At 37.1% G+C, this 23,315-nt stretch overlaps 1 protein-coding gene and 1 long non-coding RNA gene across 4 annotated transcripts in view; one reads left to right on the forward strand and one right to left on the reverse strand.

Annotated features, from left to right (window-relative positions):
• Positions 1–9,525, forward strand: part of LOC106848463 (uncharacterized) — a 34,248-nt gene extending 24,723 nt beyond the window's left edge. For both annotated transcript variants that reach the window (XR_011502016.1, XR_011502015.1), the window contains exons 5-8: positions 1,407–1,669; positions 2,472–2,561; positions 8,674–8,861; positions 8,974–9,525. This is a non-coding gene — a long non-coding RNA (uncharacterized lncRNA). The remainder of the gene's footprint in view (positions 1–1,406; positions 1,670–2,471; positions 2,562–8,673; positions 8,862–8,973) is intronic.
• On the reverse strand, positions 1–22,536 carry AADAT (aminoadipate aminotransferase). Of its 2 annotated transcripts, XM_070505069.1 has the most exons (14): positions 21,813–21,894; positions 21,586–21,621; positions 21,249–21,417; positions 19,864–19,996; positions 16,267–16,341; positions 11,431–11,640; positions 9,391–9,456; positions 7,983–8,065; positions 7,419–7,515; positions 6,103–6,164; positions 5,771–5,835; positions 4,350–4,456; positions 1,510–1,611; positions 1–557 (listed from the first exon to the last, which is right to left on the reverse strand). In XM_070505069.1, exons 3-14 carry the CDS (start codon positions 21,284–21,286, stop codon positions 516–518), a joined length of 1,080 nt encoding a protein of 359 aa, XP_070361170.1. In that variant the 5' UTR covers positions 21,287–21,417; positions 21,586–21,621; positions 21,813–21,894; the 3' UTR covers positions 1–515. The 2 variants fall into 2 exon arrangements, with proteins under 2 accessions (XP_070361170.1, XP_014715631.1); XM_014860145.3 differs by lacking the exons at positions 21,586–21,621; positions 21,813–21,894 and adding an exon at positions 22,068–22,536.
• Between the last annotated feature and the right edge of the window lie 779 nt (positions 22,537–23,315).

Genomic DNA, 23,315 nt, shown 5'->3' on the forward strand with positions numbered 1-23,315 from the left:
TATATTTAATTTCAGAATTTTATTTTAAAGGGATTTCTATGGTATAACATAATGTCTGTGGTGCTCTTACTGAAATCATTTATAACCGCCAAATTCTAACAATTTTTGCAACAAGCTCTCATTGAATTTTCCTGAAAATAGAAAAACTTCACATTTTATACCATTTTGAACTTGGTTTTCTTACATTTTCAAGATAATTTACTGTAAAATGTTAGTTTCAAAAAATTTATGGGAAATTATTAAGTAATTATAGAGTTCTTTACAATAAAATCCAGGATAAAAATAATCTTTTGTAGGTTAAAAATTTATCAAAAGGTATAAGTGGATTACAAGTATATTTTGGCAATCTGATGGATTAAGGACACTTTAAAAGTTATCTAGTTAAATTACTACAGATATGGCACGTTGGATGAAATTTATTCTGAAAGTCTAACACCAATAATCATTTCTTCCTGTTAAAATGTAAAAATAATTTATCTGAAAAATCTATGAAAACTATGATGAGTTTGATTTCTTCATAAAGATTCTCTTATAACTTGGGCTAATCTCTGCAAAGCCTAAAATAGAAAAGAGATAAGAATGAATGAAATTAGGATGTTACTCAGGAAAAGTCTGTCATAACTTTAAAAATTCAAATAAAAAGTATCCATCTTAGGTTGAAATAAAGCAATTAGAAGTCATGTTTAACATTGGCTTTATCTGGGGAGGATGCTATCAATATCCATTAGTAGCATATGCAGATATAAGCATGTCAGATTCCTAGGATTTTGTTTTTATTCTTATAGCCCTCAAGATCATCATTTTCTGTTTTCCCCACCACACAAATTATTTTATTTTTCAAATAATTTCTCACCTGCATATGTATTCTATATAATTGTCCAATTCTACTCATGTGTAAAAGCAGAGAGAGCTTATGAAAAGCATGTTGAATGACATGAGAAAGCAGTAAAGAACATACCAAGAACCAATCCATCTGCCAGGATAAGTATAGACTTTCCTTGATGGCATTGTTCCATGTATGGCTTTTCTATTTGGATTCTCAGGCTCACAGTCCTTAGGAACTTTTTTGTTTTTGCTTCTTATTTTTGGTTAAACCTAGACTATGTGATTATTTTAAGAATATTATTCTATTTGACCCTTGCTGATATTTTTTTCTTCAGAGAAAGAGACTAATGGCTATCATGAATTTGTACTTTTGGCTCCTATTAATTCCATGAAGGAAGGAAAGAGGTTTTCTTCATAACATGTTGGTAATCTACCTAACACCCTTCAGTAGGTCTGAAAACTATTCATGAAGACAATAAAATTTAACTCCAACTTGGTCTCATGCATTTGTCTATTTGCTACCATTAAAATGTATCTTTTAGTGGTAATTTGTGACTTTTTAACAAATATTTATTTTTCAGAAACCCAAGAAGACATTAATTAATGTTGTAACTTATTTTGAACACATGCACCAAAAAATAGAATTGATATCTAGTGTTACTCTGAAGAAAATATTGTACTCACCACATCCATCTCTTCAGGAGAAGCCAGCGAGTAGGACACTCTAAAGTAAGGGCAAGGAGCTGAACTATCAATGAAGAAAACATTTCCAGGAGTTACTAATACCTAAGAGAGTTTATGGAAAAAAGTGAATTACCATTAAAGAAAAACTGAAAAAAAAAAGGTAAATCTAATCTCAGAGTGGGGGAGGACTTTTTAAGTTTAAAAGCAATTAAAGAAATAACAAGGGCAAAATCAGTTTATATAAAAATTGTGTATGTCATACAATAAAGAAAACATAGAAACTCGAAAATGTTTACAATAAATATGGCTACCTCTTCTCCATATATAAAGAATGCACAGAAACTTAGGAAAAAACCTCACTAAAATTCTAACTTTAATGGGCAAAGAGGAGCTTACAAAAGAAATAGAAATGATAATAAACATGAATAAATGTTTAATCTAACTAGAAAAGTCACGTAAGTTCAAACAATGAGACACCATTTTTAAGTTATCAAATTTGGAAGTGATTTTTAAGCTGGGACCTGAAAGATAAGTAGGTGTTAGCCAAGAAGAAAGTAGAGGAAGAGTATTTTAGAGAGGAAGATACTGAGTGTAAAGGCCCTGAGATGGGAAGAAAATTGGTCCCATCAAAGAACTGAAAGAAAGTAAAAAATTTAATACATAAACTGAAGGAAAAACAATGTTAAGTAAATGTGTCAAGACGGAGTGGGAATGACTGCTATTCGTGATGACCACTGTGGCAGACAGCTCACTGTTACAAAGGACATTTCCTCTGCTTCCTGGCATACAAATATATTCTATTCCCCAGTCTCTTTCTAGTTATATGTGACCACGTGACTGAATGCTAGCCAACAGATGTGAAGTCATGTGTGCGAACTTCTAGGCCTGGCCCATAAAAATCTTCCCATGTGTGATCCACCATGCTCTTTCCATTTTGTAACCATCCTGGAATCTGTGTTAAGGTTGAAGAGCAAGAAGATGGAAGGAACCAGGGTCTCTGAATGACTGCTTGGAGTAGAGTTGCCTGCAGATCACATCTTTGAAAATTTTATGTAAGTCAGAAATAAACTGATTATGTTAGTCTTTGAGACTACTATCTAGTACAATTGTGATATTTAAAAGCATTAAGTAACTGCTTGTTGATTCATAGTATAAATCTGGGTACTGTCTGCTAAGATAAGGTGAGTTGCAGTGAAATGATTTGGGATACTCTGGGGAGAAGATTTCAAGGCAGAAGATGGGTTTCTGTGTCCTGATTAACAATCAAATGAAAATCATCATTTCTCCCAATATAGTGGGAAAGTTTGGGGATGTGCTAGAAGCAAGTTGCTATAAGAGAAGGGAGTGGTTATTACCACTCTTTGCAAGAGTGGTTATTACATCTCTTTGCAAGATGACCAAAATCTGGGCCAAGGCAGTGGTGACAAAGTTGGAGGTTAGAAAAAGTAAAGGTATATGCAACAGGATGTTTGGAATAAATGAAGAGGCTGAAAGAACTCCAATAAAATCTGAAGTCTATATCCTTAGCACCCACCTCAGAGATATACACAAATAGCCACTTATGAAATGTTTTTGGTGATAATGGCATTGATAGAAAAGCAAAGAAAATATTAAATGATTGATTTATTAGACTAAAATGTATTTCTTTGAAATGTCAGTTACGTATTTATTAAGTACCTACTATGTGCTGTTAGTAGGATTAGAACAATTAATAGAGCATGAGTCCTGTCTTCAGGTGAGAAGATTAGAGAAGATGAGTGACTTTCCCAGGGAAGTGGAGCTAGCACAGAGGTCCACTCAGTCGGTTCCCAGGTTTAACCTCGAGACCACCTTGTCTCTTATGGATAAGCATCATGCCTTGCCAACATCAACACAATCTCCTCCTTTGTACTTATTGCTTCAAGACAAAAGTGATCCTAGAAACAGATCTTAGTGCTTACAGAGACAGACAAACATGATAAAGGTATTAATTAATGGAGAAAGGATAATTTATTTGGTAAATTGGAAAGCTACACAGAAAAATATTTAGATTTCTTAGCTTAATCAATGCCCTTGAAAGAAATCTAAGAATTACAATTTAAGTACAAAAGGAGAAAAAAATAACCCAGAAGAAATCCTCTTGGGCTAATTTTAAGTGAAAGAAGCAGGGTACGAACTTATCTGTGTAGTTTTAACCATGCAAAATAATTGCATAGCCCAAATACCAGGTATCTACAAGCTCTTCAAGAAAATACAACACAAATGGTCACAAAATCTGGGTGGTGAAATTATGGCCTATTTAAAAATTTTTCATTATACTTTTATGCGTTTTCCAAGTTTGCTGCCATGAGTATGCTTTATTTTCATAATCAGGAAAAGAAAGTCCTTCTATTCTAAGTACTAATGACTACTATTTATTGAGCAGTTACTATGTGCCAGGTATTAGTCTAAGTGCTTTATACATATTAACTCATTGCATATTAACTCATCATAGCAACCCTATGAGGGAGGGATTCTTATTATCTCTATTTTACAGACAAAACTCAGAGAGGATAACTTACTCAAAGCCATGCATCCAGTAGGAGGTAAAGCTAGGATTCAAACCCAAGGACTTGTGGCGCAGACGCTGTTCTCTTAGACTCTAAGCCAATCAGTAGCTGAGAAGACTGACTCTATTTCCATTAATTTAGACCAGAAGAATAATTATGTAACCCCCAAATCTATTGTGATTTTAATAATGAGATAACATATCTGACATTAAAACATTATGAGTTGGGGTGGTGGGCCACGATAAACATTTCTTGCCGTTTTTAATTAAGTAAGAAATTAAAGAAAAAGTATAACTTTTCCTCCTGTTTTACCTCATTCTTAAGGGCTTTTTCTTCAATCAGATGTGTTACATCATTAATGCCCTTAATCTTAATCCATAAAAATATTCCACCAGTAGGAACATGCCATTCCGCCAAACCTACAAACAAAAGAAGAGAATAAATATCTTCCAAAGGTGTTTTTGATGATATCGAATATATCACTTAATGACATAATTGCAGTTAATCGAAACTAGGATTTCCAAAAAAGTTTCTTCAGTGATACGTTTTAAAAATATAATTTTAAGAGCCCTTAAAATAGATGTTGTGAGTTTTATTTCAAAAAGCGAGTGAGTGAGAGGGTGTGAGGGAGGGAGGGAGACTCGTGTGTATGTTTATAATTTCAGTCAGTCTCGGGACTGCAAGAAATCAAGCGCTGATGTCTACCTTCCTTAGTTAGAACCAGGCTTAAGACAAATACGGCTCTTTCAGTTTTAGAAGCGGATTCTTCAACTCTTTCTAGATTCTTCCAGTGTTTCAATAAATGCTATCATTTATGTCATAGTTTAGAAGGCCAATGGATTACAGTTTTTACCAGAATGTAATTAATTATGAAAAGAAGTACTTAAAATTCAAGAACTCCAGGTGCAGTTGTAGGCTTTATATTTCATTGAGTATCAGGATAGAGAAATCAAGAAGGAAGGATAATTATTTTGATTTTAGTTGTCTTTTTTAAAAAAACTTGCTGTTGATTAAAATCTTTTCTTCAACTCCACTATACAAAGTGGTAGAATAGCAGTCTTATAAAAAAAGATAATATTATGTTTTTACCAAGACTTTATAGGGAATAAGATATGACAGAAATAAGGAACTGATATTTTTTATTTACTATTTTTCATACCAAAGAAACTTTTAATGATATAATGAAAGCCATGTAATCCATTTGACGTTCTTCCTTAATAGAAAAATTAAATCTAAATGATCCGGCAATCAAATTAGCAATAGATAATATTAGACACATATATGAAGTTAATGATTAGAAGGCAAATAATCTGTAGTGAGAAACCTGCCTTAGATTGTACTATTTGTCTTTATACAGTCTAGTTAGAAAAGGAGTATGTTGTTTGTTTGACAATTCCTCTTTTATTTGGGGCAAAACTTTGAAATAACTAAAACCTTTTGAGTATAGATGTTATATAGCTTTAAGTAAGTTCTCGCTGGTTGATTTTTAGACTAGTTTTTCTTTTTGTAACCACAAATTCTTTGCAGCAGACAGTAGAGATAGGTAGAATTGTGTCAGGGTTTGCAGACTGCTACTTCTGAGATGATTTACAGGGTAACATTTTTCTTGACAAGAATACTCCCGGATCCTTGTTTCTTTCCCCCCAGGATTATTAACAATCCTTTCGACTGTTTATCACCCACTCGTGTAGGTGCTACTGCTCATCCCAGGATGGGATGTACATTCTGCTCACCACTTAACCACTTGTCTGCAGCTGCCAACAAGGCATCCTTCTGGTTTCTGTAGAATTGAGCAACCCTAGAAGAAGAAAACAACGAAAAGGATGTATTTAGTTTATTGATTGCAGAAACTAAAAGGCTCTAGAGTCCAGTCTTTAAAAATCTGTTTTCTGTCTTGACTCAAATGTTGAATGCTTGATAAGGGGATACAGCATATTTATTTGACCTGTCTGATGGTATACTTGTTACCATTGTGTTCTTTCTTTCATTGTGGAACAATTAAAAAATGAAAATTAGTAAAGTCAAGTCTACTTCTCTGTAAAATATGGAACCTAAAATACAATACCTCTCAACATGAGCCAGGAAGCCCTCTTCTCCCCATTGGCATAGCAGATGTGATATCAAAAACTAAAAAAGATGACAATAACAAGTGTCATGGTTCATCCTCTAAAATGTGTTTTTTGCCAAGTGTAAAAGTGAGTCACTCTTGGTTATGTATAAACTAGCATAAGGAAATATAATAAGCTGAACCAAGCTTTATACAGTCAGTGATTTATAATACATGTTAATAACAACGACAAGAATGAAAAAGACAACAAATATTTATATAGTACTTGCTATGTGCCAGAAACTATTATAACATGTTAATATATTTTAGCTAATTTAATCTTCATAATAACCTGATTAGGCAGGTTACTATTTCTATTTTACCGATGAGGAAACCAAGGCACAAGGGTTAATTTAACTTTCTTGAGGTCGCACAACTAGTCACAGAGCCTAGATTTCAAGTCAGAATATCCAGCTCCAGATCCATGCCATTAATTACCATACTGTACTGCCTCTCTAAATATAAAAAATATATAGTAGATGTATAAAGTTATGTAATGTATTTGGAGATTATTCTATCTAAAATGGAAGTTCTAAATTTTACCAATGGATAGTGAAGTTTTGTTGATAACAGATACAAGAAATATGGAAAAGTCCCCAACTTGATAAAAGACAGGGACTTCTGCACTTTATGGAATGTACCATATCAAACAAATGTGCTGTTCTACATAAGTTTTTCTATGCATTTTGAGTTGTTAGGAAGCAATTCTATTCTCTCTCTTGATTCTCAAGACTGCATTTGGGATGGATCCATTAATGTCTCAAAGCTTGTGAGGAATTTTTACATTCTCCAGAATTAATTTTACTTTATTTTAATTAAAATACAATCCAACTAATGCTTTTAGGGGAGGTTAGCACATGTGCAATGAAAGCACAGTAAGTCACTGGACTGGTTTGGAATTCTTGTTCCGGTTATAGATCCCAAGACAATGAAGCTCAAGTTTTATCACTTCACCAAACCCAGTTCCATTTTGCTCAGTTCAATAGTTTTTATGGAGTTCCTGGGCTAGATGCTATGGACACAAGATGAATAAGATAGCCCGATTCTCAAGGAGTTTTGTCTATGTCGGAGAATAACACCAGGTTAATTCAATTCTCATTTGTCTTAGAGTAAACCTCTGCAGTGTCGAGTTTTTTAATTCAGTCTGTGTTGGAAACTAGAGATTCAGTATCACTGCTTTCCCTCCCTGCTACCTTAACTCAATCTTACTTGCCAACATCTATTTTCTATCTTACCTGATTAAAAAAAAATCCTATTTCCTAAATTGTCCTTACCTGTGCAAAAGTGTTAGGATGCAACGATGAAACTTGTGTGTGTAAAACAATTCTCTCTATCAAGCGTTTTGGACCAGTTATAAACCCTATTCTCAACCTACACAAAAGAGAAAAGGAACAACACCAATCTTTTATTAACAATTAATACATGTCACTTTCCTGAATTCATTAGGAAGAGAGTTGTAACCTGGGGGCAAATGGACCTAGACAATTAAAACATTCCCATAAAACTAACTACTACTTCTTTAAAATACAAATTTAAATTTAACTGTACATTTAAAATGTAACCCAAGTCTGACCAAGTATTTCTAAATGTGCTCTTTCATGTATGAAACCAAAACCTGACCTGTCCATCTACAACTTTACATTAATGGCCAAGTTCCTGTGACTACTGGAGATCAATAGAGAGAAAAGGTCAATATTCATATTCATAATTAAACTGGCATTTTAAGACAAGTGGAATACAAGCATCTTAAATGAAAAGAATTGTTTGGACTAGAAGATATTGAGGTACAGTCTCTATCTCTCTTACATCTAGTCGAAGGTAGAGAAACAGGGCCTTACCCAGAGGACAGGACTTTTGAAAAAGAGTCAGCTCTGATGACACGCCCATCAACGTCCATGGAAAGAAATGATGGTACCCAGGGCTTGAAATGGAAAAAAAATTACTGTTGCTTTGAGAAGTCTGTTAGTGACTGTGTAACCACTTCATGTAGAGAATAGAGAGGGCACAGATTTGAATCACAGTAGCACAACCACCTTTTCTGTTACCTTTATCTCAACTCTTTAAAATGGAATAAGAGACAGAGATTCATGTTCTTTTTATTAGTACCTGCCTGTCTTCGTGGCTTGTCTACCAAAACCACATACAAAGATTTACTCATTTGTTCAAGATGCCATTATTATGAATTTAGGAAAACCTTAACCAGGTCCTCCTTGCCCCAAGGATAGAAATCCAGGATTAACAGATTTAGAGGAAGGATTCAAGAAAAACTAATTTGGATAAGATCAAAACAAAGAGGGCCAGTGGCATTCAGGATTGTTTAGAGACAGAATACTGATCCTTAGAATAACTAGAAAGATTTAAAAAAATGAGAATGAAGATAAGAAATTTATTCAATATGTAATATTGACTTCAATAATAGATGCATACAAGAAAGCAGGCCATGTTCATGTTGAGGGTCGGGTGTAGGTAGGCAGACATGATATTTGGGCAAACCATATAGAAAAATCAAGAGTTTTTGTTTCTTTTCAGTAGGTTTAAAGCGGGAACCAAATCCAAGGATATATTCTCTGCAGTCTTGAGAGCAAATAAAGATAGCATTTGACTTTGAGGAATCAGGCATTGGGAGTCTGTACCACTACTATTGTCTATCAGGAAACAGTGATCATGAAAAGTGGTGTATATAGTGAGGAGGAAGCTAAAAACCCATTATTCTGCAGGTAAGATCCAGTACCTAAATGACAGGGATGGCAAATAGGTGGCATGCTGCTAGTAACACCTTTTCCTATGTCCATAATGGACATCACTAATTGAGCCCTCTTTCTCTTTCAGCTTGAACACAGATTCCAAATCCTTCTCAGACATCATTCCAGTCAGCCACTACCAAGAGACTGAAGTTGACACCCAAGAGGAAACCCAGTTCATCTTGGTATGATGTTTAAGGAGCCATGGACTAGGGTTTGGAGCTCAAGAAGACTATTAGTCCTGACTTACTCTGTTTGCCCAAATGCATGGTACAGAGAGCCAGCTACTATTTTAAAGGCAAATAATTTCTGGAAAAAGCAGCAATACCAGAAGTGAAAAGTACTATTTCCATGATAAAACTGATAGACTAAAAGTTAAAGCAGTGGCAATTTAACAATCATTTATTCAATTTCAATGTAAAAGTGGATTAGCAGCCAGGCTAAAATCAAATGCAGAGCAATACCTTATCTTCTAATTGTGAAATAAGTTCGCATTGTCACTTACCTTGTTGAACTGGAGAAAATAGTAAGGATCATCTTCTATTATGAGGAAATCATATTTTCTTGCAAGCTAAAAAAAGGTTAAAGTAGTATATTTATTTCTTAAGAGCTATTTAAAATTAAAATCATTTGGAATCATAATTCTTTGTCCTCATTCATTCAAGAAGCTACTGAGTTGAAGTGCCTATTGTCTAGACAATGAAGACAAAGAGATAAACAAGGCACTAAAGGCTCTTGTCCTCATGAACTTACATTCTAGTGGGAAAGACAGAACATACATCAGCCAATGGATAATGAACAGAAATATTAGATGGCATTTTAAGGGCGAGCCAGAACATTAAACAGGGTGATGTTTGAGAGAGAGAGAGACAAAGAGAAAAGAGAGAGAGAGAGAGGGAAAGAGAGAGAGACAGGGTAGCTATTTCAGGTTGAATCACTGGGAAGCTCTTCCTGACAAAGTAACAAGAGGGCTCAGAGGAACAGGAAGGAGCCGGTTGTGCAAATATCAGGAAGAAGATTCCAGACTGAGGGATGAGCAAGAGCAAAGGCCCTTGGGTGAGGAAAAAAACTTGATATGTTTCAGGGTAAAAAGTAGGCCAGTGGGGCTGCAGCAAGGGGGCTGCAGCCATGATAAGAGATGACAAGGCTTGAGAAGAGATGACCGGGTCGCCTAGCTTTGCAAGGCAGATAAAGGAATTTGGATTTTACTTTAATTCCAAAGGGGAAGCCACTGGAGGATTATAAACAGGAGGATCATGAGACTGGCTTTACACTTACATTTCCCCCGGGGAAGGACATGAGTGGATGCTGTGAGAAGAATGAATGGTTAGAGATCAAGAATGGAGTGCAGGAAGGGTCCATTGAGGAAACCGTAGTAGCAGAACAGGGAGGGATGGTGGTGTCTGAGAAGACCGTAATAGTAATGGCAGTAGAGAGAAACAAATGGATTTGGGTAAATTTGTGGGTAGAGTCCACAGAATAGACAGGATGTAGGGGGTTGGTGGGGAAGAGAAACGAAAGAGAGGACTAGAAGGTAATGTTCATGGTGGTACTATTTATAGAGATGGAGAATCTGAGGGGCTGTGGATTGGAGGTTTGAGGTGTGGCTAGATAAAATCAAGGGTTCTATTTGGCCATGTTAAGTCTGAAATGCCTATTAGACATTTAAGTTGGCTGTTAGATGCAGAAGTTGGATAGAGAAGTTGGATACAGAAGTCCGGAGTTCAGAGGGGAGGCATTTCCATCACAGAATGGAACTTACAGACATAGAACTGGATGAGGCTGTCTAGGGGGAGTGTGTAAATAAGAAAAGAACTTGGGGCAGAACTCAGGATGTGTGAAAAATTAAGAATAAGACAATATTTTGAACATGTATATATTCAGGAACTGTTTGAAATCTTTCTTATGATTCCAATACACAGGATTAAATTCTATATGGATTAACATGGGTTCGGTACTTATTTTAAAAAGCTATTTATAGTGAAGGCTAGGGGACACAGGGACATAAAAGAGACTTTACAAAAAGGCACATTTCTCTTATTTGTCAAAATTTCTGTATAGCTCAATATGTGTTGATACTTTTAAAAAATGTTTGTGGTGAGAAGCTTAGGCACTGCAGTCAGGTATGTAAAAGAGACTTTACAAAAGGAACATGCCTCTTATTTTTAAAGAATTTCTTTGTAACCTGAAATGACAATGAGTAAGAAAGAGAAGAGACAAGTTGAAAATACAAAAATAAAATAACGAAAATCAAACCTGGGGTCAAATATTAAATAACCTCATAAAATTTAACATCAGGCCAAGAATGCTATTTCTTTTTATGAAAATATCAATTAAAGGGAAAGAAAAATCTCCTAGTTAACAAAGCATGTAGTAATTCCTTATGTTTACATTCTTAGGACCCATGGCATAGATGACTTCTTTTTATTAAAAACTATCTTCCTTGAAAGCAACAGGCTACTAAGAAAGGGAACTTGGACAGTACACTTCTAAAAAGTCAAAAAGAAACAAGAACATAGTCACATAACACATTCTTTTAGAATACCTCATAGATTTCCTTTTTGCGGTTTGCTGTTAATGAGTCTCCAGTAGGATTACTGCCATTTGGGATAATATAAAGAAATTTGGGAGTGTTTTTCTTGGGGTCCTTTGAATCTTCTGGTTTCCATTTGGAAAGTATTTCTCTAAGGGAGTCTGGTATAATCCCATATTCATCACTGGAAACATTAATAATGTTGCAGCCCAGTGGTTGCAGCTGTTGAGCACACAGAGAAAAGAAAGCCCAAGATTCAGATATGATTACAAAATATCAGTGCCATTGGCTCTTCTTATACTAAGAATGTTATTGTTATACCCTTAAACATACAAACCTGCACTCAGCTCTATGCTCCAGAGGGTTGAGGTTATGTATTCTAATTCTATTGTTGCCCTGGGGTAGATTTCATTATTGTTCAAAAATATCCTCTGTCAAATCCCAGAGGAAGGATTAAACTTCCTTGCTCATATATGTCAGGCTTGGTCATGTGTCTTGCTCTGGTCAATAAATTGTGAGAAATGATATGTGTTTCTTCCAAGCAGAAGCTTTAAAATCCAGCTCGTTTTCTCTATTTTTCTTTTCCCTCTGCTTTAAGACTGGCAAGGTTTCAGATAGAGGCTGCTTCTGTCAACTTGGGGCTTAGGATAAAGATGACATGCAACAGAGCTGCACTTGCTTTGTGGTGAACATGTAGTGGGAAAGAGAAATAGGTCTCTGTAGCCATAAGCCACTGAGATACTGGGGTCATTTGTTATGCAGCATAACCTAGCCTCTTCTGACTGAATTATCTTTATAGTTATAATTAGAACTGATTTATAGGGTAGGTGTTTATTAATGAATCCTTTTTGACAAAGTAAATTAATCATGTAAAGCATCTGTTATGCTAATACATAAAACAGTTGCAAGCAGAGGTGATATTCAAAATATTTAACAAGAGGCATAGCATGGGCACATCAGATATAGCCACGGGCTGGAATGGGGGCCTGGAGGCCCCCTGCTATGATATAGTATTAACTCTGCATCATGGCAGGTTCAGGGTGGTCCTAACAGAGGGCCCAAGGAAGCCAGGGTAGTGATGGGGCAGCTGAGGAGGATCAGGGCAGCAGCTCACCAAGCAATGTGGAAAGTATTTCAATACTTAACCAATTGATAAGGTTGAACTGGCAAGTAGTGGCCTTGCTTATAGACATAGTTTAATAAAAACCTTGTGGAATCTCATTTGTGGATGAACATAAAGAAAAAAAATCTGAACTTAAGAAATAAGAATAATTGCGTGAAGTTCTCAGGAAAAAATTTCAAAGGATAAACAAGCTTTCTAGCAGTCAAATAGACTTAAGCACTAAGTGGGAATAATCCAGACCCTACTTATGACATATTTAAAAGTTCGTAGACTTAAAAAGCACATCTATCATGAATAAAACAAATCAATATTGGGCCATGAAATAAACACATATTGCTTATTAGCATCTTTCCTCATAGCTTGGCACACAGTTTCTGTTTGGGGATGTGAAAACATTTGTGCGTGTGTGCATGCATGCTGTTTATGTAGTCTCTGGTTTTCTATTTATAGGCATTATGTAATCTTAAGCCTTAGGAGTTTAGGAAAATAGTTAATAATTAGTATCCAATCATTAAGAAAAAGCAATTATTTTACTTTAGTATTTTTACTGTGGTAAATAGATGTATAACAAAAAATTTGCCATTTTAGCGATTTTTAAGTGTACAATTCAGTGGCATTAATTACATTCGCTATGTGTGTATTCATCCTCACTATTGATTTCCAAAACTTTTTCATCACCCCAGAGGGAAACTCTGTACCCATTAAGTAGTAACTCCCCATTCTCCTCTACCCCAGACCGGAACCTCTAATCTACTTTCTGTCTCTAGGAATTTGCCTATTCTAGATACTTCATATAAGTGGATTAATAAAATATTTGTCCTTTTGTGACTGGCTTTTTTCAGTTGGCATGTTTTAAAGGTTCATCCATGTTGTAGCATGTATTAGAACTTTGTCTCTTTTAATGCCTGAATAATATTCTGTTGCATGTAAATATCACATTTTGTTTATCCATTCATCCATTAATGTACACTTGGCTTGCTTCTGCCTTTTGCCATTGTGAAAAGTGCTGCAATGAACACTTGTGTACAAGTATCTGTTTGATCTCCAGTTTTCAATTCTTTTTGGGTATATAGTAGGAGTGGAATTAACAAGTCACATGGTGATTCTATGTTTAGTTTTTTAAGGAAGTGACAAACTGTTTTCTACAGCAGCTATACAATTTTACATTTCTACCAGCAAAGTACAAGTGTTCCAATTTCTCCACATATTCACCAATACTTGCTATTTTCCATTTTTTTAATAATAGCCATCCCAGTAGGTGTGAAGTATTATCACACTACGTTTTTAATTTGCAGTTCTGTAATGACTAATAATGTGGAGCATCTTTTCATGTGCTTATTGCCCATTTGTATATCTTCTTTGGAGAAATGTTTATTCAAGTCCTTTGTCCAGGTTGTTTGTCTTTTTGTTGTTGAGTTGTAGGTCTTTATAAAATACAGATATTAAGCCCTTACTAGCTATATGATTTGCAAATATTTTCTCCCATTCTGTAGGCTTTTTCACTTTCTTAATAATGTCCTTTGATGCACTAGTTTTAATTTTTTTTCTTTTGGTGGGGAAGATTGGCCATGAGTTAACATCTGGTGCCAATCTTTCTCTTTTTGCTTGAGGAAGATTGTCACTGAGCTAACATCTGTGCCAGTCTTCCTCTATTTTGTATGTGGGATGCTGCCACAGCATGGCTTGATGAGCGGTGTGTAGGTCTGTGCCTGGGATCCAAACCCATGAACCCTGGGCTGCTGAAGCAGAGCACACGAACTTAACCACTACACCACTGGACCAGCCCCTAGTTTTTAATTTTTGATGAAGTCCAATTTATCTATTTTATTTTGTTGTTGTTTGTGTTTTTGGTGTCATATCTAAGAATTTAGTGGCAAATTCTAATTTTAAATTAGTGGCAAAGGCCATGAAGATTTGCCATTATGTTGTCTTCTAAGAGTTTATAGTTTTAGCTCTTACACTTATGTTTTTGATCCATTTTGAGTTAAATTTTTATATGATGTGAGGTGAGGGCCCAGTTTCTTTCTTTTGCATGTGGAAATCCAATTTTCCTAGCACCATTTGTTGAAGAGACTCTATTCTTTCCCTACTGAATAGTTTTGGTACCCTTTTCGAAGTCAGTTGGCCACAGATGTATGGGTTTGTTTCTGGACTTTTAATTCTATTCCGTTAGTCTATATGTTTATCCTTATACCAGTACCCCACTGTTTTGATTATTGTAGCTTTGAAGTCAGTTTTGAAATTGGGAAGTTGGAGTCCTCAAACTTTGTTCTTCTTTTTCAAGATTGTTTTGGCTATTTGGGCCCCTTCCAATCCCATGTAGACTTGAGGATTGGCTTGTCTATTTCTGCAAAAAGGCTATTGGAATTTTGATAGGGATTGTGTTGAATCTGTAAATGGCTTTGAGAGTATTGACATCTTAACAATATTAAGCCTTCCAATCCATGAATAGGTTCCATGGACAGGTGATGTCATTCCACTTATTTGGGTCTTCTTTAATGTATTTCAGCAATGTTTTGTAGTTTTTAATAGACAACTCTTTCATTTCCTTTGTTAGATTTATTCCTAGATATTTTATTCTTTTGGATGCTGTTGTAAATGGAATTGTTTTCTTAATTTCCTTTTAAGATTGTTCATTGGAAAAAGAAATTTCTATAATATCAATTTTATCCCTACTTAGGAGTGTTGAGAAAATATGCCTTTCATTAAGACTAGCTAATTGCTTTATATGTTAATTCTTACAAAGATACTATTAAATTAAAAAAAAAGAATCCATGAGGCTAGAATCAATAGAACATAAAGGTCATCTGATTCAATTCCTCTACTCTAAGCTAGAATTACTTTCACAACATTTGTGTTTGGTGGCAGTTGAGAGTAACTTTGAGCACCTGCAATAATGGGCAATGCTTTACCTCCGTAGGAGTCAGGTAAGGCTGATGGTTAGAAAGTCCTCACATTGAGTTGAAATTGTTTCCCTGTAGTTTTCACTCTTTTGTTCTAATTCTGTCCACATAAGGGCATGTGCAAATAAATCCAATTCCTCTGTCCCATGGATAACTTTTATATGTTTGAAGACAATTCTCATGTCTCTGTTGAGTCTTCTCTTTTGGGCGAAAATAGCAGTTTCCATAACCATTCATCATATGATGTGGTTTCCCATTCCCTATTCACTCTGATTATTCTTGTCTAAGTGTGCTCCAGTTTATGTATATATCTATCCTAAAGTATTGTGACCTAAAGCAGCCTAATTTTCAGCACTGTGTTCTGAGCAGTGCACAGCAGAGCCAGAGGATCAGCTTCCTCATTCTGGATATTATAGTCATGTTAATTTAACACTGGAGTGGAAAGTCCTAATTATACTACATTGGTTTACAGTTATATTAAATTGACATATAACATGATTATACTTAGGCATATGGTAATAAAAGATGGTAATGAAAAAATAAGTTTCTGTAAATTGTCACATTTTAAGTGAAATAATAAGAAAACTGGACATGATTTTGCACAACTTAATTTTAGCACCTGTACACTTAGATTTTGTAAAAAGAAATGTATAAAGCAGAGGGTATATTTAACATATTTTGCATAGATCATTTAGGATTCTCCTGTTTACAGATGAAAGATGCTATTTTATTTTTCAGTGCACAGATAATTCTAAAGGTACATTGGTTTCTTCTTATTAGTTATAAGAGACAGAGTTGCTTTTTGTAAAAATGTATACTCACAGCTTGAAGTGTTCCTGGGTAAACAGGTTCACTTATGAGGATATTATCTCCAGGATTAATGATCATTTCAAATGCCTAACAAAAGAAGCATAGATTAGCTTGGATAGCATTGTTTCCATTATTAGAACTCTCTCTTTTTAAGTTTGAGCTCACTAAGATTCTAGAGAAGGAGTTAGCAAATTTTCTGTAAAGTGCCAGATGGTACCTATTTTGTGGGCCATAGTGTCGCTGTTGCATTGCTTAATGATGGAGATACATTCTGAGAAATGTGTCATTAGGCAATTTCATCCTTGTGTGAACACAACAGAGTGCACTTACACAACCCAGAAAGTATAGCCTACTACACACCTAGGCCATGTGGTACTAATCTTATGGGACCACTGTCGAATATGTGGTCTGTCACTGACTGAGATGTAGTTCTGTGGCTCATTACTGTACTCATCTCTCCCTCTACAGTGAGAAAGCAGCTATAGACAATATGTAAACCAATGGGTGTGGCTGAGTTCCAATAAAACTCTATTTACAAAATCAGATGAGGCTGGATTTCATTCTCAAGCCATCGTTTGCCAACCTCTATTCTAGAGTAAGATGAAAAATAACATAACTGGTTTGGCTCCTAAAATTTATTTATTCCTTCTTTGAAAATTTATTAAGTATATACTATAAGCCAGGCCTGTGTAAGATGTGGAGATAAAATGATGAGCATTATGACATGGTTGTTACCTTCATGGAGCTACTAGTTCACTGGGAAAGCTAGATGCTAATCAAATAATTACTCAAATAAATGTATATTTAAAAACAATGATTAGTGCCATTAAGTATAGATGCACAATGTTATAAGAGCTCATTGTAGGAGGACTTGGGCATTCAGGGAATTCAAGGCATTCAGGGAAAGCTTCCTTGAGGAAGTGATGAATTGGTTTGGGGGTAACAATAGGTACATTTTGAGAAACTGAAGGAATTCTGTGGCTTGAAGCAGAGTATCAAGAAGTGAGCAGGGTGAGATCAGAAGTGGGCAGAGACCATACCATGTAGGCATTTGGGTCAAGGGAGGCCAATAAGAATTTTAAGTACAGGGTGGGAAAGGGAGTCACATTATTTGACAAGCATTTTGAGAAAATCCTTCTGGCTGCAATATGAAAGTATAAAAGAGGAGTGAGACTCCATATGGAAAGTTTGGGAAATTTTTAGGATTATTTTGGAAGTTTTTGCTGCAGTCCTGGGGACAGATGAGGGTAGTCTGGTCATGGTGATGATGGTGAAATAGGAGGGGAGAACTGAGTGGCATTTAGGAAATCAAAACCAACAGAACATAATTTTGGACTATAGGGGAGTGAGGAAGGAGAGGTGCCAAGAATGATTCCTAGATTTCTGGCTATGGAAGTAGACAGATGGTGGGAGTGGTGCCGTTCACTGAAAAACAGAATCCAAAAGTTGTCCATTTCTGAGGGAGAAGATGATGAGTATGTTTTGGTTTGAGGTGCCTTTGAAACATCCTGTGATGGTGTCAGGTGGACAGATGGACAAATGGTTTTGGAAGGAGCTTGGAAGTTACTAGTATATGATTGAGCACATGGTTGTGAATGGAGCTACCCAGGGAGTATATAGATTAAGGGGAGAAGAAGTTTAAGGACTGAGCCTTGATAAACTCCAATAAATAAAGGCAGTGCAGAGGAGGACACTGTGAAGGAAGCAGGGCAGGTGGGCCGGAGGGGAGCTGCCCAAAGTGGTGCTGAGAGAGAGCCAGAGGAGGAGAGTGTTTCCAAAAGAATAGGAAGGTCAACAATGTTAAAGGATATTTAGAAGTCAGGTGAGACAAGGCTTGACAAATCCCAGGAAATTTTGCAGACAATATTACGCCCACTGACATCAAAAGAGCTGGACAATAGATTTTTCCAGCCTAAATCAAAGGGGTCTATTATGACTAAATCTTACGTAAGTCACAGAATAATCCTTTCTTACCTGTGATGGTTCACAATCCTCAGTTCAAGCCTCTCCTTCCTAGCATTTTAACAACCTACATCTCATGGCAAACAGTATGGCCATTATCAATTGAGATGGAAGATTTGACTTTTGTTTCCTGATTTGGCATAGGATGTTCCATTTACCTTTTCCTTATGAGCTTTTGGTATTTTATGACGAAGAGTGTCCTCCCCTAAAGAGTTTATAATTGATTTGGGCTTTATAGGACCTCCTAGCACCAAACAAATTACTTGGGTGGCGTGTGCCTTATCAATAGACCAAATAAAAACCTAATTACGCACATTTTCCATGTCAATTAGGGGACATGAGAATGTCAAATAGCCTAAATGAAAAGGGAGGGGTGTTTAATATCTGGTAGCACTGTTTAATAGATGTAGATAGAAACACAGGTGCCTAAAATAGCCATCCTGGAGAACAAAATGGAAGAAATATTAAACCAGATTCCCACTAATGCCTCTGTAATAAGCATGTCTATAATGAGTTATTGATTTATTTGGCCATCTATGCGATCTCCATTCTTTGATATAACTGATGTTGTGACAGATAAAGAAGAAACTGTCTTGAGCATCTTTCTGGGAAAAAAGTTCACAGTTTACCTTCCTAAGAAAAGAATTTCATTGAAAAAACTTTTTTCATATTAGTCTATGGAATCACAAATGTTTCTCTTCAAGCAAACTCTTGAATGGTAGCTAACCCTTTTATTTTTCCTAATTGAATACAAAAAGAGGAAGAAAAAATTACAAAGATTCTTATTACTTCAATACATTATTCTGTAGTAATAATGTAAGTAAAATTCATTAAAGCTAACCAGATTACAGCTTTCACATTTACATAAAAAAGAAAAACAAAGCTACTTTGGTTTAAGATAAGTAAGAGTAATATTTTAATCTAGATGTGAAGACTGGATATAGAGAATCTTCATCCAGGACTAATTATTAATGAAAAAGAAAAGGAAAAAAACAGATAAAACTGAGAACCATAGGTGAAGTCTCTTTATTTTGGGAACCCCTGAGTTGTGGTTACATCTGTGGAGTTCCTGGAACCTAGGTGAGAGGCAGATGGAATAATTGGGAGAGGGGGAGAGGGAGGGAGAGAGAGAACACGAGAACCTAGAGAGAAGTCAGAGATAGTGACATATACATAGATATAGGGAAGCAGAGCCAAGAGCGAGACAAGGTATAATCAGTGGCGAGCACAGATGATTACATAAGCAGACATGCAAAAGTCTAACATTTCTTCTCAGGAGTATCAGGATCTGCCCTTTAAAGAATTTCAAAATCATATTGAAATGTCATAACTATAGGCATAAATCAAAATGTAACCTGAATCTTTGAGCCAGATGAAATTAAGCAGTGCTCACTAAGCATCTGGTGGGAGTGGAGTACTCGAATCTTGTTTTAATGATTCACATCTCCAGGTCATTGACCACATGATCTATGTTTAAGAAAAGTCAGGTGGGTGAATGTCTTTAACCTATTTATAATTCTAGGTAAAGACAAGACAGACTACCAGGAACTCACAAAACACGATCCTCTTGTAGCTAAGTGAGAGATGACTGTTTTTGTGAACCTATTTGATTCTTAAGGTGGGGGTACCCTTTCTTTTCAGTCTTACCTTACAAAGACCGTCTTGGCTGCCAGATGTGACACATATCTCCATTTGTCCTTGGCTGGATGGATAATGGATGGTGGGAGGATTATGCAATCTTATTTGTAACTGTTTCAGCCAGGACAACAGCTCTGGGATTCTAAAGCATAAAATGTATTTTCAAATTTATAGTAGTAAAAAATCATAATAGTAGACAGGAATTAAATGGTAGCTTTATACAAGAAACTTTATAATTCAATTTAAAAATCCTCAAATGCTTTTTGACAATATTAATATTGCTATTTAAAAAAGAAGGAAACAGACTTAGAGATTAAGAAATTCACATAGGGGCTGGCCCGGTGGTGTAGCGGTTAAGTTCATGTGCTTCGGCGGCCCAGGATTAGCTTGTTTGGATCCTGGGTGTGGACCTATACACTGCTCATCAAGCCATGCTGTAGTGAGCATCCCACATAAAAGAACTAGAAGGACTTACAAATAGGATATACAACTATGTACTGGGACTTTGGGGAGAAAAAAAAAAAGAGGAAGATTGGCAACCAATGTTAGCTCAGGGCCAAACTTCCTGAAAAAAAAAAAAAGAAAAAAAAAAGAAATTCACATAAAGTCAATCAGCCAGTGATTAAATAGGCTGAGACTGGACTCTGTATCTTTCTTATTCCAAAGCCTACACTCTTTCTTTTCCACCAGAACATTTACTGCATAATCGATTCTTAGTTCTCCTTAGGAAAATTTCCATAGGCCACCTAGAAGTTCAGGTTCAATAAGTTCTTTCTATCATGGAAAGAAAAGCCTATGTATGTATTACATATAATTCATATATACATAACATGTATTATATTTCAATATACTTTTCAATCACAGAACCAAGAAGCCTTTAATAATTTACAGACACTCCATAAATTATCCTTTATCATTGGAAGAAGACCAGCTAAGGAAAGTCTTAAGGTATGTGTTCCAGCTTGCTCTTAAGAAATTAAAGGCATCTGCACTGAGGCCAAATAGCTGCCTGCAACTATTAAGGGAACACAATTATTAGACAATTGCCCTGGGACTTAAAATTGCTGCTTCCTGGATCATCTGTTTCCTCCTCTCTACTAATCTGCTTCTTTACCTAGCTGTCTCATTTTTTCCAGTCTCAGCTCCAATGGTACTTCCTTCTAGAAGCCTTCTCTGACTAGCCCAGTAGTTTAAGATCTACAAGCAGTTACTGAGGAGCGTTACATATTTAATATCCCTGTTGCTCTCAATTATTCTTTGAAAACTCTCCCCCAAACCTTCCTACCTGTTGAACATGCAGTTAAAAGAGACACAAGTCACTTTGTCACTTTATCAATGGGCCTTAGAATATTGCTTATGAAAATGAACTAACAAAATGATCTGTTGATAACTACCCAGAACTTGGAGAATACTGAAGTGCTTTCTTCATCATCTCTTCATGAAATTCGATGGTCTTTCCATCTTCTAGGGTGACAGCAACAGTCTTAAAAGGGAACACGTTTGGATTTGGTGCTCCAGGAGCCAAAGAGATGGTGGATTTCGGTATCTTTCCCAATAGCTCAGCTGCAATAAATATGTAAGAGAAGAAGAAATACTTTCATTGAAGACTTTCATAAACAGAGATGGTTCAGTATGTTGTATTATAGTCCATAACACTGTAGAGTTTAACAATTTCTAGTGATAGACTGCTAGTCTAAAATAAACATATAAAATAACTTTTTCTGGACCTACCTCACTGGTGGAGGAATGAGGAGCACAGATGTCCAACTAGGTGGGCAGAGTGATCAGGAAGATAAGCAAAGGACCATAACAGAACCCCTCCTTCATTTAGCCCCTACCTGCTTGTCAAGCTTGATGGCTCGCCCTTTTCTCTCTCATTTGCACACTGTGCCGAACCCCCACTCATCTTCCCAGGAAGAGCCTTTCTAGACAGCACGCCCTCTCTCTTCCAAGGATACAACAGCCTGTGTCTCTCTCTATTGCTGCTCCTACTACCCTGAGCAGAGAGACCCAATTCCCCGCCTTCCGTTCCAGCCCGAGTGCTGTGCGAACAAGGACTCGGTCTCTTTTATGTCTGCTTGCAGAGCCTGCATCCCAGGGTGCTCTCACAGGTGAATGAACGACTGCAGCCAGGCGGCAGGAGTCGGCACCGTACTCAGCGGCTCTGGGAGGACACCCACACCTGGGAGGGAGGCGGCGGCCCCGGGACTCACTCAGGAGTCGGATGGCAGAAGGCTTTCTTGCTGCACTCTGTGCCGTGAGGAACCGTGAGTAATTCATGTCTCGGATACCCAGGCACCAAGCACCGTCTTCAGTAGTTGAAAATTAGAAAAACTAAATGGCTGCGTCTAGTACTACCTCCGAACTCTAGAAAAGCCACCTGCGTTGTCCCCTCGCTGCGTCTGGGTGCTCGGGCGCGGTGCCGGGGGAGTGCAGCTGAGCCTCTGGCGCTCGGGCTCTGGACCCTGAAAGGGCCTGGGCGGTGGCAAGACTTGCAAAGTCCACCCTCGGAGGCAGGGTTTGCCTGCTCTCCCCAGCCCGCGTCCCGCCCCGCCCCGCAGCCTATCCGCCCATCCCGGCCCGGGTCAGTCCCCGTGCCTCGCGGGGGAGGGGAGGCCCTGGCCCCCCTGCAGGGCCGGGCTCAGATAAAAGCGAGGACTCTGGACTTCGCAGCGGGGAGTCGCAGCAAGAAAGCGTCACGGTTGGCCAGAGCGCTGGCCTGGGCTCTTGCCCAGGGCTGGTGAAGGGGCCCGGAAGGACCCCGCGATGCCAATCCGTGGGTACCATCTGGCGGCGGCTCTGGTCCATTGCAGCCGGCTCGCTAGGCCTCCCGCGCTGGTGTTTACCTGGCCTCTTCTAGCCATGCAGACAGCGCGCTCTCCTCCCCCACCACTGCGGTGTTAAATACTGTCCTTTCGTAAATATAACTATAGGCACTATCTTGAAAGTCACCAAGGCGACCCACATGACTTCTAACATCGCTTTCTCCAAGATCTGAGCATTTTAGAGGGCAGAGTATTGATACAAATTTTTGAAGAATCACTCTGAGGGTCTCTTCAAATTTTCGCGTCTCGCCTCCCCGTGGATTTTCTGACCATTCATTAGGGACTTAGGTTGGAAATGTATCTCCAAAGAGACTCATCTTTTCTTACAGAATAATTCCTCCTATTTTTCTCTGTGATTTCTCCTTCCTGAATCACCAAAATGGAATGCACAGGGGGTTCCATGTGAGCACTTAATGAGAAGATTTTGAGATATCTTTTTTTATTCTTAAATGGGCATAAATGTGTCATTTACCTTAAACAAATTCCAAACTGGATTCATTCTGAACATTTCTTGAGTATTTCCTGGATGAGTAGTGACACACTGCCAAATGGCTCTCTAGACAGAAATAGATTGGTCAAGGAGACACTTCTGCTCTTATCAAAGTCCTGGCAACAAAAGGATGAGATAACCCAGTG

This window comes from Equus asinus, chromosome 3 (genome assembly GCF_041296235.1).
Source record: "Equus asinus isolate D_3611 breed Donkey chromosome 3, EquAss-T2T_v2, whole genome shotgun sequence".
Taxonomy (NCBI): Eukaryota; Metazoa; Chordata; class Mammalia; order Perissodactyla; family Equidae; genus Equus; species Equus asinus.